Here is a 26968-nt window from a genome sequence, read left to right on the forward strand (position 1 = left end):
GTCACCAAGTCCACAAGGACATGACGTTTCCTGGTGCAAAGAGGTAGATCTCCAGCATAAAAGAAAAGTCAAGAGCTTTTTCTCCATCATAAAGGATAACAAAATGAACAAACTGCCCATTCAGCAGTACAGGATATTAGAGCAGGTTCACCTGTTCAAAGTTAGGTCCAGTCTTAGTCAGCCTTTGGCAGATATTGACCAGCATACAAACAGGTCTTTCCAGTTCCACATACAGACCACTTTAGAGCTGCCCATTTACACCAGCTGCAGCACCTGGATTAGAGTGTGGGAAGGATCAGTCCCGCCCAGCTCTTCCAGCCATTCCTAGAATCTGGACCCAAGACCCAGGACCATTAAAAACACCTTTCAGCACTATATATATTTACCACACCAGAACAGAAGGTCTAACAAGAAAGAAATCCTGGAGGCAAATTGAATTATTATCTTTAATATTCTCGGAGTCTCCAGAGTACAGGAGCTGTAGGGTGTAAAAGAAAAAACAAAATCCTTTCACTAAAATTCTTAAGAATGATTTATTGCTAAAGCCATTTTACTTTCTCACCTCTATATTACATACTGTGTAGGAAGCTATTGTACAAGGAAGTAGAAACATATTCCGTTCAGAATTCACACATTGCCCCCTGTCTTAAAATCCACTTGAAAGTCCAATCTTAGGAAAAAAGTCAAGACCTAAAGTAGGAGCAGATAAAAGCTTAAGCAACTTTCAGATAGAAGAAGCTGTAAAAAGAAGACTTTGGCCTAACATCTTGGTGGCTTATTCTGAGTGTAGAGCGTTGAAGGTGCAGACATCTCACCAGCCATGGACGATGAAGGACGGAGGAGGAAGATTAGAGATTTTACCTTTGACAAATGTAAAAGGGGCAACCAGGGTTTTCAGAGAATCCTCCTGCAGGTGTTTGGGTACAGCGGTCATGGGAAGTCGTCATTTATCAACACCGTGATGTGTGTCTGGTTCATCAGTGACTACAAAAATTGGGCAAATGCAGCGGATACAGATGAGGAAAACACAACAGAGAGGTTGACTTACCAGCTCACCAAGAACATTGTCCTGGTCGATAACAGGGGCTGCTCCAAAATGGACACATATGAAATTGGGGAAATCTTCGCCCAACTTGGTAAGTGTAAGCAGCCTCGGACTGGCCCACAGGGCAACAGGGGAATCCCCCGGTGGGCCCCTGTGCAGATCTGGGCCCCCAACACCATTATATGGATAGTACTTGGCATAAGTCACTTGATTTACTCTGTACAGAAAAAAAGCAGCATCTCATCATTCATTAACCAAACTACCCAGCTTATTATTTAGCAATATAGGTACATTTGTGAGTGAGGGGAGTGTAGTATTTGTATGCAGGTGAAAAGTGGGCCCCCAAAGTCAATGTTACTGGTGGGCTCTTGGCACCTCAGTCCGACACTGGTGGTAGAACAAAGGACATCTAGATTGTTCCATTGCTGAATTGGGGCAATGAAATATTTAATGACCTCCATACATTCACACTCTTGATATATACAATATGGCACCGGAAATCCAGATTACTAAAATATAAAAGAAGAATCATTACAGTGATAACGTGAGTACGTCAGTAAGAAGCCAGGTCCACCCTCGCACCTTCCTGTTTAGATCTTACACGCAGTGTCGGACTAGGGTGCCAAGGGCCCACCAGTAACATTGACCTTGGGGGGCCCACTTTTCACCTGCATACAAATACTACACTCCCCTCGTTCACAAATTTACCTGTATCTCTATATCATAATACACTGTATAGTTTGGTTAATGAATGATGAGATACTTCTTTTTCTGTACAGAGTGAATCAAGTGAATTATTCCAAGTACTGCCCATAGAGTGGGGTTGGGGGTCCAGATCTGCACAGGGGCCCACCGGGGAATTCCCCTGTTACCCTGTGGGCCAGTCCGAGCCTGCCTATAGGTGACAGATACAAACGCATCACCATTATCATTTTAAAGCTTTTTACGGCGCTTTGGTAGTGCTCTCTTGTTTTCTCTCTCCCCCTTTTTAGCTTCCTGCTTTCTTAATCCCCATGACAATGGTAGTGATTATCTGAGCATTACTGTATACGGGCTATTCTTATTGCTATATTTATCATTGCACGTCTTTTTTCCCCGTGTCCGTCCTCTAGCTGTTTAGTGTGACAGTATCCAGTATGTATACAGAGAGATTATTATGGCTGAAAATTCAGAATTGATCGTCTCTGAAAGATAATTGACATAAATTCTGCCGTCAGGGTGCGGGTTATTTCTTACTGCCCCTTGTATTGTTTATATCCGGGTTACAGCGCAGGGTTTATCTCATGTGTAATAGATGCAGGTGTTCACTTTGGGACCTGCACCATTGTCCAGAATGAGGGTCCCCCTGATCCCCGGTTCTGACTGTTGCAGCGGCCTCAATGACCGGAGCGGTGGTCACACGTCATGAAACATCCGCTATGTATCCGAAGTAACTGAACAAAGAGAATGTGATGATGATGATGATGAATTCAATGCCTTCTGATTGTATCATTTATAGTTGTTATCACTTATTTGATGCCTAATTGTAACTTTTCAGCTAATTTGCTGCCTCTGGACAAGTCGGTGGATTGGAGCAAAAGATTTCAGCTGGTGGACAGGATTGTGGAGGCCGAGACCGATGTGAAAGCCTCTGATTTCACTATTCCTATATTCGTGTACAGGTAGGAGCTCTTCTCCCCAATATCCCGATCTCAGTAATAAGACATTTCTTATATACACCGCTCAAAAAATAAAGGGAACACTTAAACAACAGAATATAGCTCCATGTAAATCAAACTTCTGTGAAATCAAACTGTCCACTTGTGGGGAAGGTGACTTGACGGACAGATGTGACTGGTAGAAGGAGGGGACAGTTTGTGCACTAGGGACAGAGATTGACAGGTTAGAAAGGTAACAGCAGGGAAAGACAGAAAAGGGAGTGCAGTACCGTGAAATGACCACAAGATGGCAGGGGAGAGTAGTACAGGACTTTACTTCAGCTTAGGGCTATAGAAACTGCATAGTCATGGGGGCGGGGAGATAGGAGCCCGGTGGGAAATTCCCCTGTGAGAGAGGGGATAAACAGAAGAAGGCGGGGCTCCAGGAGAGTTTAGTCCCGGGAGGAGCTCAGAAGAAGATTGGAAAAGGGAGAAGAGCTCAGCCAGGGGGACAGACAAAGGAGAGACAGTCAGGGGGGTGGCCCTGACCCGACGGTCCGCAGGACAGGCAAGGAGAAGAGACAGTCAAGGGGAGACCCTGACTCAATGGACCGCAGGACAGATGAGGCCCCGGGGGTACCGATTGGAAGACGACCATGGGCAGGTGAAGCGCTGGGGGTACATTGGTCTAGGACAGCCCCCAGTGAAAGATCCGCGAGGTGCATTACTGCGACTGGAGCTGAAGAATAGGTACCCGGGCCTGGCAATACAGTGGTGTAAAGAAGCTGCATGTTTGGTGGTCGTCAGGAGGACGACAAATAAATCCAGAACTGTTACACAAGTGGAAGCTGTCTCCGTCTTGTCTTTGCCTCGTCTGGTAAGCAGTGGTCCACCCCCCTAGCCCGGCCCCCTACCACACACTTAGGAAGCAACACTGACTGACAATCAATTTCACATGCTGTTGTGCAAATGGAATAGACAACAGATGGAAACTATTGGCAATTATCAAGACACCCTCAATAAAGGAGGGGTTCTGTAGGTGGGGACCACAGACCACATCTCAGTAACAATGCTTCTGGCTGATGTTTTGGCCACTTTTGAATGTTGGTCGTGCTTTCACACTCGTGGTAGCATGAGATGGACTCTACAACCCACACAAGTGGCTCAGGTAGTGCAGCTCATCCAGGATGGCACATCAATGCGAGCTGTGGCAAGAAGGTTTGCTGTGTCTGTCAGCGTAGTGTCCAGAGGCTGGAGGCGCTACCAGGAGACAGGCCAGTACATGTACAGAGGGCCATAGGAGGGCAATAACCCAGCAGCAGGACCGCTACCTCCGCCTTTGTGCAAGGAGGAACAGGAGGAGCACTGCCAGAGCACTGCAAAATGACCTCCAACAGGCCACAAATGTGCATGTGTTTGCACAAACGGTTAGAAACCGACTCCATGAGGATGGTCTGAGGGCCCGACGTCCACAGATGGGGGTTGTGCTCACAGCCCAACACCATGCAGGACGCTTGGCATTTGCCACAGAACACCAGGAGTGGCAAATTCGCCACTGGCGACCTGTGCTCTTCACAGATGAAAGCAGGTTCACACTGAGCACATGTGACAGACGTGACAGAGTCTGGAGACGCCGTGGAGAGTGATCTGCAGCCTGCAACATCCTTCAGCATGACCGGTTTGGCAGTGGGTGAGTAATGGTGTGGGGTGGCTTTTCTTTGGAGGTCCGCACAGCCCTTCATGTGCTCACCAGAGGTAGCCTGACTGCCATTAGGTACCGAGATGAGATCCTCAGACCCCTTGTGAGACCATATGCTGGTGCGGTTGGCCATGGGTTCCTCTTAATGCAGGACAATGCCAGACCTCATGTGGCTGGAATGTGTCAGCAGTTCCTGCAAGATGAAGGCATTGAAGCTATTGACTGGCCCGCCCATTCCCCAGACCTGAATCCGATTGAGCACATCTGGGACATCATGTGTCGCTCCATCCACCAACATCACGTTGCACCACAGACTGTCCAGGAGTTGGCAGATGCTTTGTCCAGGTCTGGGAGGAGATCCCTCAGGAGACCATCCTCCGCCACATCAGGAGCATGCCCAGGCATTGTACAGTAGGGAGGTCATACAGGCACGTGGAGGCCACACACAATACTGAGCATCTTTTCCTTGTCATGGCGCATTTCCACTGAAGTTGGATCAGCCTGTAATTTGATTTTCCACTTTGATTTTGAATATCATTTCAAATCCAGACCTCCATGGGATATTCATTTTGATTTACATTGATAATTGTTATGTTTTATTGTTCTGAACACATTCCACTATGCAATGAATACATATTTGCAACTGGAATATTTCTCTTCAGAGATATCTAGGATGTGGGATTTTAGTGTTCCCTTTATTTTTTTGAGCAGTGTATATATTCAGAAGCTGCTACATGTATCAGCTTAGAAAGAGCCAGTAGCAAAATCTGTACCAGAGCCAGCAACGTCCCATGTGTACAAGGGTTAATGTATGTGGAGCTGAGACACATGGGCTCCCCAAGGTACAAGGACTAGAGGTCAGCAGAACGATCTCCGGAGGATCAATTTCAAATTAAATTTCCTGAAATTCGAGGTTTTACACCAAATTAAATCACTTTAAAATTTCATTTGAAGTTCACAAAAAATAAAATCTTGCTCAGTAACATGACCCTGCTGCTGAAGCATTAGAAACCTCGAGCTCCTCCATAATGTCCTACAACTATGACACCTTACAGATTACCATAACTTGTGCAGTGGTGGATACTACCTGGGCTATCAGAGATCAGCGCTTCCCCGTACTGCAAATTCATTTTCTATCTCCAGAGTCACCGGGTATTTCTCTCTCTTCTGTAGTGTAAGCTCTTATGGCAACGGAGTCCTCTCTCTCTCTTCTGAAGAGTGTAAGCTCTTATGGTCAGTGGAGTCCTCTCTCTCCTGCAGAGTGTAAGCTCTTATGGTCAGTGGGGTCCTCTCTCGTCTGCAGAGTGTAAGCCCTTATGATCTGTCGGGTCCTCTCTCTCCTGTAGAGTGTAAGCTCTTATGGTCAGTGGGATCCTCTATCTCCTGTAGAGTGTAAGCTCTTATGCTCAGTGGGGTCCTCTCTTGTCTGCAGAGTGTAAGCCCTTATGATCTGTCGGGTCCTCTCTCTCCTGTAGAGTGTAAGCTCTTATGGTCAGTGGGATCCTCTCTCCTGTAGAGTGTAATCTCTTATGGTCAGTGGGGTCCTCTCTCTCCTGAAGAGTGTAAGTTCTTGTGGTCAGTGGGGTCCTCTCTCGTCTGCAGAGTGTAAGCCCTTATGATCTGTCGGGTCCTCTCTCTCCTGTAGAGTGTAAGCTCTTATGGTCAGTGGGGTCCTCTCTCCTGTAGAGTGTAATCTCTTATGGTCAGTGGGGTCCTCTCTCTCCTGAAGAGTGTAAGTTCTTGTGGTCAGTGGAGTCCTCTTTCCTGTAGAGTGTAAGCTCTTATGGTCAGTGGAGTCCTCTCTTTCCTGTAGAGTGTAAGCTCATATGGTCAGTGGGGTCCTCTCTCTCCTGTAGAGTGTAAGCTCTTATGGTCAGTGAGGTACTCTCTCTCATTTAGAGTGTAAGCTCTTATGGTTAGCGGAGTCCTCTCTCTTCTGTAGAGTGTAAGCTCTTATGGTCAGCGGAGTTCTCTCTTTCCTGTAGAGTGTAAGCTCTTATGGTCAGTGGGGTCCTTTCTCTCCTGTAGAGTGTAAGCTCTTATGGTCAGTGGGGTCCTCTCTCTCTCCTGTAGAGTGTAAGCTCTTATGGTCAGTGGGGTCCTCTCTCTCCTGTAGAGTGTAAGCTCTTATGGTCAGTGGGGTCCTCTCTCTCCTGTAGAGTGTAAGCTCTTATGGTCAGTGGGGTCCTCTCTCTCCTGTAGAGTGTAAGCTCTTATGGTCAGTGGGGTCCTCTCTCTCCTGTAGAGTGTAAGCTCTTATGATCAGTGGGGTCCTCTCTCTCCTGTAGAGTGTAAGCTCTTATGGTCAGTGGGGTCCTCTCTCTCTCTCCTGTAGAGTGTAAGCTCTTATGATCAGTGTGGTCCTGTCTCTTTCTCTCTCCTGTAAGGTCTTATGGTCAGTGGGGTCATCTCTCCTGTAGACTGTAAGTGTGGCGCACCTGAGGCTCAGTCGCCATAGAGGTACTGCACCTCCTCCTGAGGTGTGGTGCCCCACCATCCAGGTGAGATGGAGGCTCTTGACCACGCTCCAACATTCCCACCCCACACAACAGAGTAGTTCAGCAAAGCCACATTGCGGCTTCCTGCTTGGAGTGTAGCAGAGCAACTTTGGTGGCTTCCTGTGTAGGGAAGGTGACCCAGTGGTGGGATTCAAATTTTTAACAACAGGTTCTGTGTTTGTGTGTATGAAAACCACCCCTATTTTAAGCCACACCCATTATTAAGCCACACCCATTATTAATCCACACCCATTTACACGCACCTTTTCCTCAAACATATACAAGTAGGGGCGCAGTCAAACAGTTGAAAAAAAAATAAATTGGAATGAGATCAGAACAGTGCACATTCTGGCCAGCGGCTCTCCTGACCCGAGAGTGACAGCTGCATATATTTCTATGCAGCTGTCTCACTTGACTGTCCGGCTGGCCAGGCTGTGCACTACATGTCTGCGTCCTAATGGAAATTAAAAGTAAAAATCACCATACCCTTCCTGCAAACTGGTGTTACTCAAGTCCCATCTATGTCAAACAATGTTGATTTTAATTGCAGGGTTAAATTGGCATATTTCCACAACTAGAACACCACAAAAAGAATGGTTCATGAAAATATCACAACCACAAGTACAATCGACAGAGTAATAATAATTTATTAATGTATAGTACTTATAAAATCACATCAGAACTACAAAGTGCCAAATCCCCAATAGGCAGGCACAGGTCCCCAATAGGCAGCATTGTTCCCTAATAGGCAGGCACAGGTCCCCAATAGGCAGCATTGTTCCCTAATAGGCAGGCACAGGTCCCCAATAGGCAGCATTGTTCCCTAATAGGCAGGCACAGGTCCCCAATAGGCAGCATTGTTCCCTAATAGGCAGGCACAGGTCCCCAATAGGCAGCATTGTTCCCTATAGGCAGCACACGTCCCCAATAGGCAGCACAGGTCCCCAAAAGGCAGTCACAGGTCCCCAATAGGCAGCACAGTGCTGCACAGGTCCCCAATAGGCAGGCACAGGTCCCTATTAGGCAGTACAGGTCCCCAATAGGCAGGCACAGGTCCCTAATAGGCAGTACAGGTCTCTAATAGGCAGTACAGGTCCCCAATAGGCAGCACAGTGCTGCACAGGTCCCCAATAGGCAGGCACAGGTCCCTAATTGGCAGTACAGGTCCCCATTAGGCAGGCACAGGTCCCTAGTAGGCAGCACTGCACAGCACGGGTCCCCAATAAGCAGCAGCACTGCACATATACAACTGACCTGGTGTTGGCCTGTGTGTACCGCAGGCTGAAGTTGAACTGAAGACTGAAGTAAATAATCCCGCGGTGAGGCAGGCGGGCGGCGGGCCACGGTCACCACACACAGACTAGTGTCCTCCTGTCCAGGCTCAGGCTCAGGCGCTCAGCTCACTGGGCAGCCACAGCGGCGGGTAACTCCTGAGTCCAGTCCAGCGAGCTCCAGAGTCTAGTTACCCGCGAATTATAGCCGCACTGCGCCGCAGGAATCAGTGCACGGGCAGCGGGGGCCACCGGGGTGTGCTGTGCTGCTCTGTCCAGTAGTCAGCAGACAGAGAGCAGCACATCAAGTATCAATGCGCGCGCGGTATCCGGCAGGAAGCAGAGCAAGAGTCCTGCTCTGCTCCTTGCCTGCAGGCAGCGCCGCCAGCAACATCAGAGGACCGGATTGCGGCTCTGGATCTCCCCGGTTCGGGGAACCGGCTGCTTTTTTAACAACCAGTTCCACCGAACCGGGGAGAACCAGCTGAATCCCACCCCTGAGGTGACCTGATGGACGGACTTATCAGAATAGAGAGAGGAAGGTTTGCACAGTTTAGACAGGTGTCAGTTATTACAGTGGGGAAACAGCTAGGAAAGTGTAGTGGACGTGCAGTACCGTGGGCTGACCATTAGAGGGCAGGGAGGAGTGTGACATAGGACTTGACATCAGCTCAGGGCTTAAGAAACCATTGGTCATGGGGGTCGGGGTTAGAGAGAACCGGGAAAGATATAAATTTGACAGGAGGGTTCCAGAAAGTTCCAGTCCCCGGGGGAGCTCGTGATGAGGACACTGTAAAAGTTGTGGCACTGTGAGGAAAACCCAACCAGGGGACTGAAGAGATAGAAAGTCAAGGGGGGTGGTCCTGACACGAAGTACCGCAGTTTAGACGAGTCTCCGGGTGTGGGACACCGTGTTTGGAACGACGTGGGACCAGTAACATTACTGTTGGTGTGCAGGCCTACGGCAGCTACAGTGACGGAGCTGTCAGGAGCGTCACAGAGTGAAGAAGGGGGACGGTACGTATATAGACGTCCCTGGAGTAAGCACGGTGTCCCCTTGTATATTTTAACTGGAGTGCTGTGAAGGAAGTGCAGTGTACTGTGAGGCCGTCTAGCGGTCGGCGAGAGAGAATAAATTTGGACCTGTTGCACCCGACACTTGCCTCCAGCTTGTGTCTGTACGTCACTGCGCGGTATACAGAGGGACCACCCTCCAGCGCGGCCCACCAACCCTACACCTACTTGGAACACGAAACGTGCTGGGAGGCGGGTGGAGTTGAGAATACATAAAAGAGCGGGAATGTTTAGGATTACAGGTCAGTCTAAGAGAGGAAGCCACTCAGAGAGGAGTGAGGAAAGAAGATCCCTGAGAGAGGGATGGAGGAAGGAGGTGCTGCAGCAGTCCCCGAGGTTGTATGGACAGTAATGGTCCTGCAGCAGACACCGGTGGAGTAGTGGGCTGTAAATGCACTACTCCCATCTAAGACTTGGGGGCACAACAGCAACTTGGATAGTGAGCCGGGACTCAGGAGTAAGGAGTCTCCGAAGCAGGCTACAGCTGTCTGCCGTACAAGGAGAGTTCTTGGGAACATCTGTCAGGAGGAACTCCAGTGTAACTCAGTACTAGGAGATCTTCACACTTAAAGGCGCTATAAAAGGAGACGTTCAGAAAGGTACATGTTGGCGGAGCTTTGGAAGGGAGCATTCCATCTGACCTGGAGGTTGATTGGGACTCTGACACAGAGGACATGGCACAGAGGCAGGCACCTGTGTGTACTACAGACTGTGAGTAAAGCTTTGGAACTAGAGGCCCTAGTGTCCTCCATTGATTCTTGCGTCAACACACCCAGCACTGCTACATCTGGATACCAACTTCCATACCGCTTGTGCCTCTCCTCTTCCCCCACATCTATACTGCCCTGGGGCTACAGCTCCACCTGTGGGGAGCTTCACCATCTTGGCTGCAACACACCACCAGCCCCAGAGGATCTGCATGCAGCGTCGGCCTAACACCTCACTTGCCGAACACCACAGGTGGCGTCACAAACTATTCCATTAACTACATTCCACCATTCAAACTCCCCCTATTAATTGGGTGCCCAGGGCCAAGGACTGGGTCACTGCTGCTGTGACACATCCCGCTGACACCGGCCCGGTACCGAGTACCCTACGGCACTGGGAGGGCGACCCATAAGCTCTTATGGTCAGCGGAGTCATCTCTTTCCTGTAGAGTGTAAGATCTTATGATCATTAGGATCCTCTCTCTCCTGCAGAGTGTAAGCTCTTATGGTCAGTGGGGTTTTCTTTCCTGTAGAGTGTAAGCTCTTGTGGTCAGTGGAGTCCTCTCTCTCCTGTAGAGTGTAAGTTCTTATGATCAGTGGGGTCCTCTCTCTCCTGTAGAGTGTAAGCTCTTATGGTCAGTGGAGTCCTCTCTCTCCTGTAGAGTGTAAGATCTTATGATCAGTGGGGTCCTCTCTCTCCTGTAGAGTGTAAGCTCTTATGGTCAGTGGGGTCCGTTCTCTCTCCTGTAGAGTGTAAGCTCTTATGGTCAGTGGGGTCCTCTCTCTCCTGTAGAGTGTAAGTTCTTATGGTCAGTGGGGTCCTCTCTCTCCTGTAGAGTGTAAGCTCTTATGGTCAGTGTGGTCCTCTCTCTCCTGTAGAGTATAAGTTCTTATGATCAGTGGGGTCCTCTCTCTCCTGCAGAGTGTAAGCTCTTATGGTCAGTGGGATCCTCTCTCTCCTGTAGAGTGTAAGCTCTTATGGTCAGTGGGGTTTTCTTTCCTGTAGAGTGTAAGCTCTTGTGGTCAGTGGAGTCCTCTCTCTCCTGTAGAGTGTAAGTTCTTATGATCAGTGGGGTCCTCTCTCTCCTGTAGAGTGTAAGCTCTTATGGTCAGTGGGGTCCTCTCTCTCCTGTAGAGTGTAAGCTCTTATGGTCAGTGGGGTCCTCTCTCTCCTGTAGAGTGTAAGCTCTTATGGTCAGTGGGGTCCTCTCTCTCTCCTGTAGAGTGTAAGCTCTTATGGTCAGTGGGGTCCTCTCTCTCTCTTGTAGAGTGTAAGCTCTTATGGTCAGTGGGGTCCTCTCTCTCCTGTAGAGTGTAAGCTCTTATGATCATTAGGATCCTCTCTCTCCTGTAGAGTGTAAGCTCTTATGGTCAGTGGGGTCCTCTCTCTCCTGTAGAGTGTAAGCTCTTATGATCATTAGGATCCTCTCTCTCCTGTAGAGTGTAAGCTCTTATGATCATTAGGATCCTCTCTCTCCTGTAGAGTGTAAGCTCTTATGGTCAGTGGGGTCCTCTCTCTCCTGTAGAGTGTAAGCTCTTATGGTCATTGGGGTCCTCTCTCTCTCTTGTAGAGTGTAAGCTCTTATGATCAGTGGGGTCCTCTCTCTCCTGTAGAGTGTAAGCTCTTATGATCATTAGGATCCTCTCTCTCCTGTAGAGTGTAATCTCTTATGGTCAGTGGGATCCTCTCTCTCTCCTGTAGAGTGTAAGCTCTTATGGTCAGTGGGATCCTCTCTCCTGTAGAGTGTAAGCTCTTATGATCAGTGGGGTCCTCTCTCTCTCCTGTAGAGTGTCAGCTCTTATGGTCAGTGGGGTCCTCTCTCTCCTGTAGAGTGTAAGCTCTTATGGTCAGTGGGGTCCTCTCTCTCCTGTAGAGTGTAAGCTCTTATGGTCAGTGGGATCCTCTCTCTCTCCTGTAGAGTGTAAGCTCTTATGGTCAGTGGGATCCTCTCTCCTGTAGAGTGTAAGCTCTTATGATCAGTGGGGTCCTCTCTCTCTCCTGTAGAGTGTCAGCTCTTATGGTCAGTGGGGTCCTCTCTCTCCTGTAGAGTGTAAGCTCTTATGGTCAGTGGGGTCCTCTCTCTCCTGTAGAGTGTAAGCTCTTATAGTCAGTGGGGTCCTCTCTCTCCTGTAGAGTGTAAGCTCTTATGGTCAGTGGGGTCCTCTCTCTCCAGTAGAGTGTAAGCTCTTATGGTCAGTGGGGTCCTCTCTCTCCTGTAGAGTGTAAGCTCTTATGGTCTGTGGGATCCTCTCTCTCCTGTAGAGTGTAAGCTCTTATGATCAGTGGGGTCCTCTCTCTCCTGTAGAGTGTAAGCTCTTATGGTCATTGGGGTCCTCTCTCTCTCTTGTAGAGTGTAAGCTCTTATGGTCAGTGGGGTCCTCTCTCTCCTGTAGAGTGTAAGCTCTTATGATCATTAGGATCCTCTCTCTCCTGTAGAGTGTAAGCTCTTATGGTCAGTGGGATCCTCTCTCTCTCCTGTAGAGTGTAAGCTCTTATGGTCAGTGGGATCCTCTCTCTCCTGTAGAGTGTAAGCTCTTATGATCAGTGGGGTCCTCTCTCTCCTGTAGAGTGTAAGCTCTTATGTCAGTGGGGTCCTCTCTCTCCTGTAGAGTGTAAGCTCTTATAGTCAGTGGGGTCCTCTCTCTCCTGTAGAGTGTAAGCTCTTATGGTCAGTGGGATCCTCTCTCTCCTGTAGAGTGTAAATTCTTATGGTCAGTGGGGTCCTCTCTCCTGTAGAGTGTAAGCTCTTATGGTCAGTGGAGTCCTCTCTCTCCTGTAGAGTGTAAGCTCTTATAGTTAGTGGGGTCCTCTCTCTCTCTTGTAGAGTGTAAGCTCTTATGGTCAGTGGGGTCCTCTCTCTCCTGTAGAGTGTAAGCTCTTATGATCATTAGGATCCTCTCTCTCCTGTAGAGTGTAAGCTCTTATGGTCAGTGGGATCCTCTCTCTCCTGTAGAGTGTAAGCTCTTATGATCAGTGGGGTCCTCTCTCTCCTGTAGAGTGTAAGCTCTTATGGTCAGTGGGGTCCTCTCTCTCCTGTAGAGTGTAAGCTCTTATAGTCAGTGGGGTCCTCTCTCTCCTGTAGAGTGTAAGCTCTTATGGTCAGTGGGATCCTCTCTCTCCTGTAGAGTGTAAATTCTTATGGTCAGTGGGGTCCTCTCTCCTGTAGAGTGTAAGCTCTTATGGTCAGTGGAGTCCTCTCTCTCTCTTGTAGAGTGTAAGCTCTTATGGTCAGTGGGGTCCTCTCTCTCCTGTAGAGTGTAAGCTCTTATGGTCAGTGGAGTCCTCTCTCTCTCTTGTAGAGTGTAAGCTCTTATGGTCAGTGGGGTCCTCTCTCCTGTAGAGTGTAAGCTCTTATGGTCAGTGGAGTCCTCTCTCTCTCTTGTAGAGTGTAAGCTCTTATGGTCAGTGGGGTCCTCTCTCCTGTAGAGTGTAAGCTCTTATAGTCAGTGGGGTCCTCTCTCTCTCTTGTAGAGTGTAAGCTCTTATGGTCAGTGGGGTCCTCTCTCTCCTGTAGAGTGTAAGCTCTTATGATCATTAGGATCCTCTCTCTCCTGTAGAGTGTAAGCTCTTATGGTCAGTGGGATCCTCTCTCTCCTGTAGAGTGTAAGCTCTTATGATCAGTGGGGTCCTCTCTCTCCTGTAGAGTGTAAGCTCTTATGGTCAGTGGGGTCCTCTCTCTCCTGTAGAGTGTAAGCTCTTATAGTCAGTGGGGTCCTCTCTCTCCTGTAGAGTGTAAGCTCTTATGGTCAGTGGGATCCTCTCTCTCCTGTAGAGTGTAAATTCTTATGGTCAGTGGGGTCCTCTCTCCTGTAGAGTGTAAGCTCTTATGGTCAGTGGGATCCTCTCTCCTGTAGAGTGTAAGCTCTTATGGTCAGTGGAGTCCTCTCTCTCCTGTAGAGTGTAAGCTCTTATGGTCAGTGGGGTCCTCTCTCTCCTGTAGAGTGTAAGCTCTTATGGTCAGTGGGGTCCTCTCTCTCCTGTAGAGTGTAAATTCTTATGGTCAGTGGGGTCCTCTCTCCTGTAGAGTGTAAGCTCTTATGGTCAGTGGAGTCCTCTCTCTCCTGTAGAGTGTAAGCTCTTATGGTCAGTGGGGTCCTCTCTCTCCTGTAGAGTGTAAGCTCTTATGGTCAGTGGGGTCCTCTCTCCTGTAGAGTGTAAGCTCTTATGGTCAGTGGAGTCCTCTCTCTCCTGTAGAGTGTAAGCTCTTATGGTCAGTGGGGTCCTCTCTCTCCTGTAGAGTGTAAGCTCTTATGGTCAGTGGGGTCCTCTCTCTCCTGTAGAGTGTAAGCTCTTATGGTCAGTGGGGTCCTCTCTCTCCTGTAGAGTGTAAGCTCTTATGGTCAGTGGGGTCCTCTCTCTCCTGTAGAGTGTAAGCTCTTATGATCAGTGGGGTCCTCTCTCCTGTAGAGTGTAAGCTCTTATGGTCAGTGGAGTCCTCTCTCTCCTGTAGAGTGTAAGCTCTTATGGTCAGTGGGGTCCTCTCTCTCCTGTAGAGTGTAAGCTCTTATGGTCAGTGGGGTCCTCTCTCTCCTGTAGAGTGTAAGCTCTTATGGTCAGTGGGGTCCTCTCTCTCCTGTAGAGTGTAAGCTCTTATGGTCAGTGGGGTCCTCTCTCTCCTGTAGAGTGTAAGCTCTTATGGTCAGTGGGATCCTCTATCTCCTGTAGAGTGTAAGCTCTTATGGTCAGTGGGGTCCTCTCTCTCCTGTAGAGTGTAAGCTCTTATGGTCAGTGGGGTCCTCTCTCCTGTAGAGTGTAAGCTCTTATGGTCAGTGGGATTCTCTCTTTCCTGTAGAGTGTAAGCTCTTATGGTCAGTGGGATCCTCTATCTCCTGTAGAGTGTAAGCTCTTATGGTCAGTGGGGTCCTCTCTCTCCTGTAGAGTGTAAGCTCTTATGGTCAGTGGGGTCCTCTCTCCTGTAGAGTGTAAGCTCTTATGGTCAGTGGGATCCTCTCTTTCCTGTAGAGTGTAAGCTCTTATGGTCAGTGGGATCCTCTATCTCCTGTAGAGTGTAAGCTCTTATGATCAGTGGGGTCCTCTCTCTCCTGTAGAGTGTAAGCTCTTATGGTCAGTGGGATCCTCTCTCTCTCCTGTAGAGTGTATGCTCTTATGGTCAGTGGGGTCCTCTCTCCTGTAGAGTGTAAGCTCTTATGGTCAGTGGGGTCCTCTCTCTCTCCTGCAGAGTGTAATCTCTTATGGTCAGTGGGGTCCTCTCTCTCTTGTAGAGTGTAAGCTCTTGTGGTCAGTGAGGTCCTCTCTCTCCTGTAGAGTATAAGCTCCTATGGTCAGTGGGGTCCTCTCTCCTGTAGAGTGTAAGCTCTTATGGTCAGTGGGGTCCTCTCTCTCCTGTAGAGTGTAAGCTCTTATGGTCAGTGGGGTCCTCTCTCTCTCCCTCCTGTAGAGTGTAAGCTCTTATGGTCAGTGGGGTCCTCTCTCTCCTGTAGAGTGTAAGCTCTTATGGTCAGTGGGGTCCTCTCTCTCCTGTAGAGTGTAAGCTCTTATGGTCAGTGGGGTCCTCTCTCTCCTGTAGAGTGTAAGCTCTTATGATCAGTGGGGTCCTCTCTCTCCTGTAGAGTGTAAGCTCTTGTGGTCAGTGAGGTCCTCTCTCTCCTGTAGAGTATAAGCTCCTATGGTCAGTGAGGTCCTCTCTCTCCTGTAGAGTATAAGCTCCTATGGTCAGTGGGGTCCTCTCTCTCTCCTGTAGAGTGTAAGCTCTTATGGTCAGTGGGGTCCTCTCTCCTGTAGAGTGTAAGCTCTTATGATCAGTGGGGTCTTCTTTCTCCTGTAGAGTGTAAGGTCTTGTGGTCAGTGAGGTCCTCTCTCTCCTGTAGAGTATAAGCTCCTATGGTCAGTGAGGTCCTCTCTCTCCTGTAGAGTATAAGCTCCTATGGTCAGTGGGGTCCTCTCTCTCTCCTGTAGAGTGTAAGCTCTTATGGTCAGTGGAGTCCTCTCTCCTGTAGAGTGTAAGCTCTTATGGTCAGTGAGGTCCTCTCTTTCCTGTAGAGTATAAGCTCCTATGGTCAGTGGGGTCCTCTCTCTCCTGTAGAGTGTAAGGTCTTGTGGTCAGTGAGGTCCTCTCTTTCCTGTAGAGTATAAGCTCCTATGGTCAGTGGGGTCCTCTCTCCTGTAGAGTGTAAGCTCTTATGATCAGTGGGGTCCTCTTTCTCCTGTAGAGTGTAAGGTCTTGTGGTCAGTGAGGTCCTCTCTCTCCTGTAGAGTATAAGCTCCTATGGTCAGTGAGGTCCTCTCTCTCCTGTAGAGTATAAGCTCCTATGGTCAGTGGGGTCCTCTCTCTCTCCTGTAGAGTGTAAGCTCTTATGGTCAGTGGAGTCCTCTCTCCTGTAGAGTGTAAGCTCTTATGGTCAGTGGGGTCCTCTCTCTCCTGTAGAGTGTAAGCTCTTATGGTCAGTGGGGTCCTCTCTCTCTCCTGTAGAGTGTAAGCTCTTATGGTCAGTGGGGTCCTCTCTCCTGTAGAGTGTAAGCTCTTATGGTCAGTGGGGTCCTCTCTCCTGTAGAGTGTAAGCTCTTATGGTCAGTGTGGTCCTTTCTCTCTCCTGTAGAGTGTAAGCTCTTATGGTCAGTGGGGTCCTCTCTCTCCTGTAGAGTGTAAGCTCTTATGGTCAGTGAGGTCCTCTCTTTCCTGTAGAGTATAAGCTCCTATGGTCAGTGGGGTCCTCTCTCCTGTAGAGTGTAAGCTCTTATGGTCAGTGGGGTCCTCTCTTTCCTGTAGAGTGTAAGTTCTTATGGTCAGTGGGGTCAGTAGCTGCCTGTAGTCGTTGCCCAACGCTCACACTGCTGTCTACATAATTGCTCTGTATTCATGATCATTGGGATCGGTTGATTGATTTTTTTCTGTTTTATTTAGGGTGACAAATTCACCAAGTCTTGAGCTAAAGGAAGAGCTAAAAGAAATATTTCATACTGCCATACAGCTAACAAGTAAGTGTCCTCCGTGTACATACAGATCCATCATACATGTATTGGTAGGTAAGAACCTCGTTAACTCCAAAAAGATAGAAAGAAGAGTCAAGTTCCCACAGGAGCGTTTCTCTGCCGCATTCCTTCCTTTCTCATCTACATTACTCTGATATTGGTGCCAAATGTAAACCTATTGCAACATCCGGAGCGCAGGTGTGAGACCCTCCAGTACACCGGCATGGGTCGGATCTTCTTCTTCCTGTCACACAGCTGATGGTGGCCGTGCCCCGCGCCTGGCGCTCCAGAGGCCCTGTAAGGAGGCACATGGCTGTGGGTGTGTGAGCTGGATGCAGGATGCAGTAATGGACAGGAGGCAGAGCAAGAGTTACCGTATTTGTTTACTTAACAGAGATTTACTGCAGGCAGGGAGGAGAGGGGTTAGCAGGGTATGATAAGTGGCAGAGTAACAAGGGGAGAATAAAGGGCTGAGGGAGTTTATTGGATAGCAACAGTTCTTAAGGGTTAACTTATCAGTTTGACGGTTTCCTAATGAAAGGGTCCACAGTGGAAACGATGGCGCCAACGCTGGCAGCACGAGGTGAATCCGGCGTGGTCCAGGAGAGGGCGACGATCTTGGTCCTGATGGTGGCGTTCTGCTCATACCGTCCGCGACAGGGTCCTTGTCCCAGAGTGTTCTGTGCCGGGTGAGGTGCAGTCCAAAATACTGTCCGAGCTAAACGGGGTTCGACAGTCGTCAGGGATTTGAGCACAGTTCACAGTGAGTCACCCGGCCTTTACGAGGCAGCACGTGGGTGCCCACAAGCCTGGAGCATCCGACACCTTGCTTTACAGGAGCCAGTGGGCACACGTCATGAGTCTGCTCACTGTCACTGGAAGTCATCACCGGGGTACGCGGGCAGAGTACTGCGCTGCTAATAGGCTCAGGAGTCGGAGCCTCAGCTCCTCCCTGCTACGCGCAGCTTTTCCCCACCAAGACTAACGGCTTCCACACGCGCTCAGCTCCTTCTTGCTTAGCCACGCTGCCCGCTGTACAGTGTGTAGATTGGTCCGGGTTCCTAAGTCTTCCCCCGGACATCAGAGGGGACAGTATCAACAGTTCCGGACCCAGCGCAAGAAAGGTACCCCCGGTCCGGTTCTTCCTCTTACAGGTGTGCGGGAGTTAAATGTCGCTTTTCACTGTTCCCTCTTAACGTGATGGTGCTCCCCATGGTGCAGAGGAGACAGAAGAGTCAGGAATTGAGATGAGCGAATAAGTTCATAAAACAATCGCCAAACATAAATTTGGCACAAATATAGCACATTCGAATTCGTGATCAGAAACAGCAGCATTTTTCTTAAAATCGGGAAAAGTTGGTAAAATTCTGTAAAAGAGCAGGAAAATAATTGCGTTGCCACTAAAGTATTTAAAAAAATAGAAAGATAAAAGGCCGGTAATTCAGCAGCCGCGGTAGTGTAAAAATCACAGCAGGAGCAAACAGGATAGAAGAGATGGATTACATACAGTAAATACACATAGAATAGGTAGATACAGTGTATACATGTCAATACAGTGTGTGTGCAAAATACTGGACATGTATTTCATTATTAAAAGATTATTTTTCTGAAAAAAATGGCGTGGGCTCCAGTGTATTTTTTGTAACTAGAAGAGGGAAAGCCGATGGCTGGGGGCTGGGGGTCAGTTTAGCATAAGTATGCTATTGATTAGACTCGTCTTTATTTTCTCAGATGGTAAAGCTACCCGCTCTTCTTGGCAAAAAGCCTCCAGTTCCTGTAAATTTCTGGGCTGTCTAGCATGAACTGAGCGCTTGAGATTTCCCCAGAGTGGCTCAATGATATTGAGGTCAGGAGACTGAGATGGCCACTCCAGAACCTTCACTAAGTTTTGCTGTAGCCAATGACAGGTCGAATTGGCCTTGTGTTTTGGGTCATCATGTTGGAATGTCCAAGTACGTGATGATGATTGCAAATTTGCCTCCAGTATTTTCTGATAATGTGCTGCATTCATCTTTCCTTCAACTTTGACCAAGTTTCCTGTGCCTTTGTAGCTCACACATCCCCAAAACATCAGCAATCAACCTCCGTGCTTTACAGTAGGAATGGTGTTCCTTTCATCATAGGATTTGTTGACCTCACTTCAAATGTAACATTTATGGTTGTGACCAAAAAGTTCAATTTTGGTCTCATCACTCCAAATTACCTTGTTCCAGAAGTTTTGAGGTTTGTCTCTGTGCTGTTTTGAGTATTGTAGGCGAGATATTTTTTCTTCTGGCAACTCGACCATGCCGCCCATTTTTCTTCAAATGCCTTCTTATTGTGCATCTTGAAACAGCCACACCTCTAGTTTTCAGAGAATCCAGTATTTCAGCTGATGTTATTTGTGGGTGTTTCTTTGCATTCTGAACAATTTTCAACAAACTAAACTACTATACAACAAGGGTTGGAGATGTAACAAGGTGGCCCGGGGTGGTAGCCATGGGAGAGTCCACTAAACGACAGTCAGTGAACACGCTTGCACCTTGCTCATGAAAAGTCATATAAAGTTCTTTGTACTGCATGTGTAACATGCTCCTCAGCACACTCACAGGCTCTGTCATATTCTTTTCAGCTGCTACCATGCAGGCTCTGCAAATAACTTCAAAAACGGGGTCTTTTTCCAACAGTTGAACTTTAATAAACAACAAGGCATCCATCAAATCAGCAGCACAGTTCACACAGAGTGGCATCTCCTCACTCTCCCTGTCCTTCAGACAGTCCTAGTCCTAATTCTTCCTGACAATTTCTTCCATCTCCTGCACTTACTTTATTTCACACGTGCTCCAGGCTCACCAGCTCCTTTCTGGTCCAAGGTCCGGCTTCCTTAGCAAGAGGTGCTAGGTACGCTCTCACAGCTCCACCTGCCCTGGTCATAAACCTCAAGTCCTCCTTGTGCTGACCTCTGATCACTGGAGGCCGTCCACACTGGTCCCTCTCCTGGGACTCCCTCCAGCTATAGCCGCTCCATTCGTCCGGCTATATAAATCCTATAAGCTAAATGCATCTTGCCTTCAGGCAGAATGCCCGGGAACTCCTCACTACCACTAACCAGGAAATGTTTCTCCTATACCCCCCTGCGGCTGCTGCTCTGTGCCCCTGCCATCTACTTAACTCCTATACTGCCTGGAATTAATTAACACTCTTATCTATCCTGTGCTCTATCTCTAATGTGCCCCCTTTATTCTACTCCCCCTACAATCCTGCACTACCTACTAATCTATCCCTAAGCTAAGGCACAATACACAACACATTACAAGGCATGGCAAATACATTACATTACATGGGTACTCGGTACCGGGCCGGTGTCAGGGGGATGTGTCACAGCAGCAGTGACCCGGTCCGTGGCCCTGGGCGCCCAAGTAATCAGGGGTATTGAATGGTGGTTTGTAGTTAATGGAATAGTTCGTGACGCCACCTGAGGTGTTCGGCATGTGAGATGTTAAGCCGATGCTGCATGCAGATCCGCTGGGGCTGATAGTATGGTGCAGCCAAGATGTAAAAGCTCCCCACAGGTGAAGCTGTAGTCCCAGAGTAGTGTAGATGTGGTTGGCACGGGGATGTAGCAGTGCCGGAAAAGTAGGAAGCAGACAGAGACACAGCGGGGTGCAATTTCTGTACCTTTACTTGATAAATGCAGTCCAGGGTCCTGATTACAGATGGTACTGGAGCAGGCTAGCCTGGAAGCAGTTCGGGGATGCTCTCTCAGCAGATGGGCTGTGCAGTCTTCTTCCTAACGCTTATTCGAATTAAGTACTCCCAGTACTGAGTTACACTGGAGTTCCTCCTGTCAGATGTTCTCAAGAACCTTACTTGCACGTCAGACAGCTGTAGCCTATCTCGGGGACTCCTCTCTCCTGAGTCCCGGCTCACTATCCAAGCTGCTGTTGTGCCCCCAAGTCTTAGATGGGAGTAGGGCATTTACAGCCTCCTACTCCTCTGTTGTCTGTTGCAAGACCGTTAGTATCCGTACAACCGTGGAGACCAGGCTCCAGTCCATGTGCTCTCACTGGAGATGAGCCTTTCCTCTCTGCTCAATCTCCGCGCTTCTCCACACGTCTGCACACATGGACCTCCTCACACTCACTACTCACTCCTTCCTTCTGGCCCTCAAAGAGCACTCCTCCCCTTAATTCCGGTTCAGAGTCCCCCCTGCTGGCCTGGAGTGGAACTGTGTTGCATGTATAGGTTAACTGCGAGAGAGACCCTTTACTGCTTCCAAGCCTGGCATTACCCTCCCTGGAGGAAGGCAAAGCCACTGTGGCGGCCATACTCCTGGGGGCGCCACATACACATTTCTGCAACACACAATACATTTACATTACAGTATAAGAATAACCATCAAGGTGCCATATTAGACACATGTGAACAACATCAAGAAGGGGGAGGCACGTGACGCACCTGATGACCCCCTTACAGAGAAATAAACTGCTAAACATCTAGGATTGTAGAACAAAACCACTAGACACTATAAGATGGAGAACTAAACTAATAGACAACAGGGGTTGGAGAACTAAACTACTAAACAGCTTGGGTTGGAGAACTAAACTAGTACACTCCAGGGCATGGAGAACTAAAGCAGTAGACACCATGGTGCCACTTGACACCAAGTCTTGGAATCTCCATGGCTTGCGGAACAATGTAACAGTTCCTCCAGTGCTTCTGACTCCTCTGCCTCCTCTAGGGCCTCCATCTGCGCCCTCAACCTCTGTTTAAATGAAACACACATTCCAACACTTCAGAGATAATTCCACCACCTCCGTACTGTGCAGCCAGGGCTCACAGCAATCAGGCAGTGTTTAAATTAATATGCCTAGCTAGCTATTCTATCTGACTGATATACAACCGCCTAGCTAACTAGCTAAAATCTTGCTGCTAACAGTGGCAGCGTCAGGAGCAGCCTCTCTGCGCTGTTACAGTGTCAAAATGGTGCTAAAACAAGATGTCCGCTATTTATATGGAGAGGGACATGTGATTTCAGCAGCCAATGAAACAAGCCGCTGTGTCAGGACCTTGTAGGGGGTTTCCTGCGCTCTGATTGGCTAGCCACAATGTGCACACATAAAGTTAGGGGGAAAGAATGTTTACCAGAACACCGCACCTCTGAGCTCTGCAAACCCCCCTCATCAAACATGTGCCAAACGCTCATCATACACCACCATTATCGTTGCTAAAGTGCAGAAAATCCTTTTGTAAAGAATGGTATAGTGTGTGCACTCTGTCTTGTCGAGGCAAGGTGCTGGTGGAACTGACTAAAAAAAACCTTCAAATCAACAGTCAATTTTCGCCGCACACTCAAATTGGTTTCTTGTAAAAGTGTGAATATTTATTGTAGATTATGCAAATTGTCTCTTCAGAGAGGAAGAGGACTAGAACTCTAGTGCCACCTATTGGAGGTAGCAATCCTAAAAGTCAACGTTGACCCTTTAACGAGCCTAGTTACATGACTTAGGATAAAAGCCAAGCCAGAATCTCCATTTGCAGACACTGTGTATCGGGGTACTGCCCCTCATCAGTGCAAAGTGGGAGATCTGGTTTGGCTGTGAGAGAGGCGTCTGACCGATATCCAAGAAGTATCATTTCTCCTTGCGGAGAATGACATGTCTGCAAATGGAGATTCTGGCTTGGCTTTTATCCTAAGTCATTAACTAGGCTCGTTAAAGGGTCAACGTTGACTTTTAGGATTGCTACCTCCAATAGGTGGCACTAGAGTTCTAGTCCTCTTCCTCTCTGAAGAGACAATTTGCATAATTAGCATATTTCCCAGAGGAGCATTGCGGCTTTAAGTCTCCTCACCTCAACATGCTTAGCATGTCATTCTCCGCAAGGAGAAATGATACTTCTTGGATATTTATTGTAGAAAAACATGATTTAACAAAGTAGTGGGAGCAAAATAAAAATGTGACACAAAGCAACTGAAAATACCAACGTTTCAATCAGTCCCAGGTCTTATTCATAGAGTCGCTTAGTCCAGGAAGTTTAAAGGATAAGTGATACAGAGTGTAGGGATCAAATTCCCCATGGGTCCACAATGTCTAAGGTTGGTAGTCGTGGAAGGAGACAGAGATCTTGGATGACTAGTATGTACGGTGGCGCTCCTGCAAATTTTTTTTCCTCACTTTTTACCGAATGTTACCTATTTTATAAAATTTTGCTCGGGTTTCCGATCACAAATCCGAATGTGCCATATTCGCTCATTACTAGTGTTGACAATGCTTGGCTTTGGTGGCGGTTTAGGAGTCAGGTGAAAATTGCAGACAAATTAAGGTTGACTCATTGTAACTAATAGAGGATGTAAAACCTCATGGTGGTGACCAGGCTCGGCTTTGGTGGCCTCAAGGACGTTGTAATGGTAATGTCAATCAGGGGCGGGCACAGTGGTTCAGCATAGGAGTGAGGATAATGGGTTCATTGGTGCCCTGAAAGTTTACTGGCTCTGCTTGAATAGTCCAAGTGCGTGCCGCCCCTTTATGGCTTTCTGTCCTGGTGCCGCCCCATTATGGCTGTCTGTCCTGGTGCCGCCCTTTTATGGTTGTCTGTCCTGGTGCTGCCCCTTTATGGCTGTCTGTCCTGGTGCCGCCCCTTTATGGCTTTCTGTCCTGGTGCCGCCCCATTATGGCTGTCGGTCCTGGTGCCGCCCCATTATGGCTGTTTGTCCTGGTGCCGCCCCTTTATGGCTTTCTGTCCTGGTGCTGCCCCATTATGGTTGTCTGTCCTGGTGCTGTCCCTTTATGGCTCTCTGTCCTGGTGTCGCCCCTTATGGCTGTCTGTCCTGGTGCCGCACATTTATGACTTTCATTCCTGGTGCTGCCCCTTTATGGCTGCCTGTCCTGGTGCCGCCCCTTTATGGCTCTCTGTCCTGGTGCCACCCCTTTATGGCTGTCTGTCCTGGTGCCACCCCCTTTATGGCTGTCTGTCCTGGTGCCACCTCTTTATGGCTGTCTGTCCTGATGCTGTCCCTTTATGGCTGTCTGTCCTGGTGCCGCCCCTTATGGCTGTCTGTCCTGGTGCCGCCTATTTATGACTGTCTGTTCCAGTGCTGCCCCTTTATGGCTGTCTGTCCTGGAGGCAGGTGCCGCCCATTTATGACTGTCCTGGTGCTGCCCTATTAAGGTTGTCTGTCCTAAGCCACCCCTTTATGGCTGTCTGTCCTGGTGCTGCCCCTTTATGGCTGTCTGTCCTGGTGCTGCTCCTTTATGGCTGTCTGTCCTGGTGCTGCTCCTTTATAGCTGTGTGTCCTCGTGCCACCCCTTTATGGCTGTCTCTCCTGGTGATGCCCCTTTATGGCTGTCTGTCCTGGTGCTGCCCCTTTATGGCTGTCCTGGTGCCACCCCTTTATAGTTGTCTGTCCTGGTTCCACCCCATTATGGTTGTCTGCCCTGGTGCCGCCCCTTTATGGCTGTCTGTCCTGGTGCCGCCCCTTTATGGCTGTCTCTCCTGGTGATGCCTCTTTATGGCTGTCTGTCCTGGTGCCGCCCTGTTATGAATGGGTCACCGAGGAGGAACAACAAAAAGCTAAGTCCCAGAAAACGAGAGAGGTTGGTAACTATGCAGATTGTGGATCCCTGATCTTAACAACACAACTAACAGTAGCAGTGGAGCGTACCTACGATGTTCCTAGACGCCTCATCACCGCCGGAGGACTACATAAACCTAAAGCAAGAAAAGGGAAAACTAACTGCCCCAGAGCAGACCCCAAAGGAATAGACAGCCCCCACACGTGTATTGACTGTGAAGCAAGATGAAAACACAAACACAGGCAGGAAAATAGGCTGAGCAAATGATGGGGCCCGACTAACTAGAAAGGACAGGAAAGGAAAGCCACTGTCTGCAATCTGCCAAAAAACCCTAACAAAATAATGTCCAACACGTCTGATAGCAAAAATAACCCGGAGTCACTAGACTTCTCCCACTATATCAGCACTCTGATATATTCTGAAACAGAGCAAAAAAGAGGTCAATCTAATAAGGGACAAAAAAGGCAAATTGGCAAATACAAATAAATAGGAGTGGAAGTTCAGCATAGCCCCAGCAGGGGCAAGCTGACCACACAAGAAACTGAATTGACCAACAAGCGCAAGTGAGAACATTAGCAAAAAACAAACTTAACTTGAGAAGACTGGAAGAGAGCTGAAGTCCAAGACCTGAGAAGCAGACTGAATCACCAGCACCAGGATAGGGCGTCGGCTGTTATATCCAGTCTGATACTCCAGAGATCCAATCGTTATCCTCCTCATCAGGTGGCAGATCACTACCACTTAAACCAACCTCACTACCTCCTGTCACCACCAGAGGGAGAACAGAAGGAGAACTCTCAACTGGTGCAGCAGAAAATGAGCTCATAACACCGCCCCTTATGACTGTCTGTCCTGGTGCCACCCCTTTATGGCTGTCTGTCCTGGTGCCGCCCCTTAATGGCTGTCTGTCCTGGTGCCTCCCCTTTATGGCTGTCTGTCCTGGTGTTGCCCCTTTATGGCTGTCTGTCCTGGTGCCACCCCATTATGGTTGTCTGTCCTGGTGCTGCCCCTTTATGGCTGTCTGTCCTGGTGCCACCCCATTATGGTTGTCTGTCCTGGTGCCACCCCATTATGGTTGTCTGTCCTGGTGCAGCCCCTTTATGGTTGTCTGTCCTGGTTCCACCCCATTATGGTTGTCTGTCCTGGTGTCACCCCTTTATGGCTGTCTCTCCTGGTGATGCCCCTTCATGGCTGTTTGTCCTGGTGCCGCCCCTTATGGCTGTCTGTCCTGGTGCCTCCCCTTTATGGCCGTCCTGGTGCCACCCCTTTATGGCTGTCTGTCCTGGTGCCACCCCTTTATGATTGTCTGTCCTGGTTCCACCCCATTATGGTCTGTCCGGTGCCTACCCTTTATGGCTGTCCTGGTGCCACCTCTTTATGGCTGTCTGTCCTGGTGCCATCCCTTTGTGGTTGTCTGTCCTGGTGCCACCCCATTATGGTTGTCTGTCCTGGTGCTGCCCCTTTATGGCTGTCTGTCCTGGTGCCAACTCTTTATGGTTGTCTGTCCTGGTGCCGCCCCTTATGGCTGTCTGTCCTGGTGCCACCCCTTTATGGTTGTCTGTCCTGGTTCCACCCCATTATGGTTGTCTGTCCTGGTGCCTCCCCTTTATAGCTGTCCTGGTGCCACCCCTTTATGGCTGTCTGTCCTGGTGCCACCCCATTATGGTTGTCTGTTCTGGTGCCACCCCTTTATGGTTGTCTGTCCTGGTGCTGCCCCTTTATGGCTGTATGTCCTGGTGCCACCCCTTTATGGTTGTCTGTCCTGGTGCCGCCCCTTATGGCTGTCTGTCCTGGTGCCTCCCCTTTATGGCTGTCCTGGTGGCACCCCTTTATGTCTGTCTGTCCTGGTGCCACCCCTTTATGGTTGTCTGTCCTGGTTCCACCCCATTATGGTTGTCTGTCCTGGTGTCACCCCTTTATGGCTGTCTCTCCTGGTGATGCCCCTTTATGACTGTTTGTCCTGGTGCCGCCCCTTATGGCTGTCTGTCCTGGTGCCTCCCCTTTATGGCTGTCCTGGTGCCACCCCTTTATGGCTGTCTGCCCTGGTGCCACCCCTTTATGGTTGTCTATCCTGGTGCCACCCCTTTATGGTTGTCTGTCCTGGTGCTGCCCCTTTATGGCTGTCTGTCCTGGTGATGTCCCTTTATGGCTGTCTGTCCTGGTGCCTCCCCTTTATGGCTGTCCTGGTGCCACCCCTTTATGGTTGTCTGTCCTGGTGCTGCCCCTTTATGGCTGTCTGTCCTGGTGATGTCCCTTTATGGCTGTCTGTCCTGGTGCCGCCCCTTTATGGCTGTCTGTCCTGGTGCCGCCCCTTTATGGTTGTCAGTCCTGGTGCCTCCCCTTTATGACTGTCTGTCCTGGTGCCACCCCTTTATGGCTGTCCTGGTGTCACCCCTTTATGGTTGTCTGTCCTGGTGCCGCCCCTTTATGGTTGTCAGTCCTGGTGCCTCCCCTTTATGACTGTCTGTCCTGGTGCCACCCCTTTATGGCTGTCCTGGTGTCACCCCTTTATGGCTGTCTGTCCTGGTGCCGCCCCTTTATGGTTGTCAGTCC

General features: G+C 49.1%; 1 protein-coding gene across 1 annotated transcript in view; it reads left to right on the forward strand.

Moving 5' to 3' along the window:
* Positions 1-748: 748 nt before the first annotated feature.
* Positions 749-26968, forward strand: part of LOC141073162 (uncharacterized) — a 28109-nt gene continuing 1889 nt past the window's right edge. The window contains exons 1-3 of the mRNA XM_073560548.1: positions 749-1136; positions 2583-2706; positions 16795-16868. Coding sequence (XP_073416649.1) covers positions 821-1136; positions 2583-2706; positions 16795-16868 — 514 coding nt within the window. The 5' untranslated portion in view covers positions 749-820. The remainder of the gene's footprint in view (positions 1137-2582; positions 2707-16794; positions 16869-26968) is intronic.

This window comes from Dendrobates tinctorius, unplaced genomic scaffold, assembly GCF_039654945.1.
Source record: "Dendrobates tinctorius isolate UK_male_01 unplaced genomic scaffold, ASM3965494v1 ptg000297l, whole genome shotgun sequence".
NCBI classification, from domain to species: domain Eukaryota; kingdom Metazoa; phylum Chordata; class Amphibia; order Anura; family Dendrobatidae; genus Dendrobates; species Dendrobates tinctorius.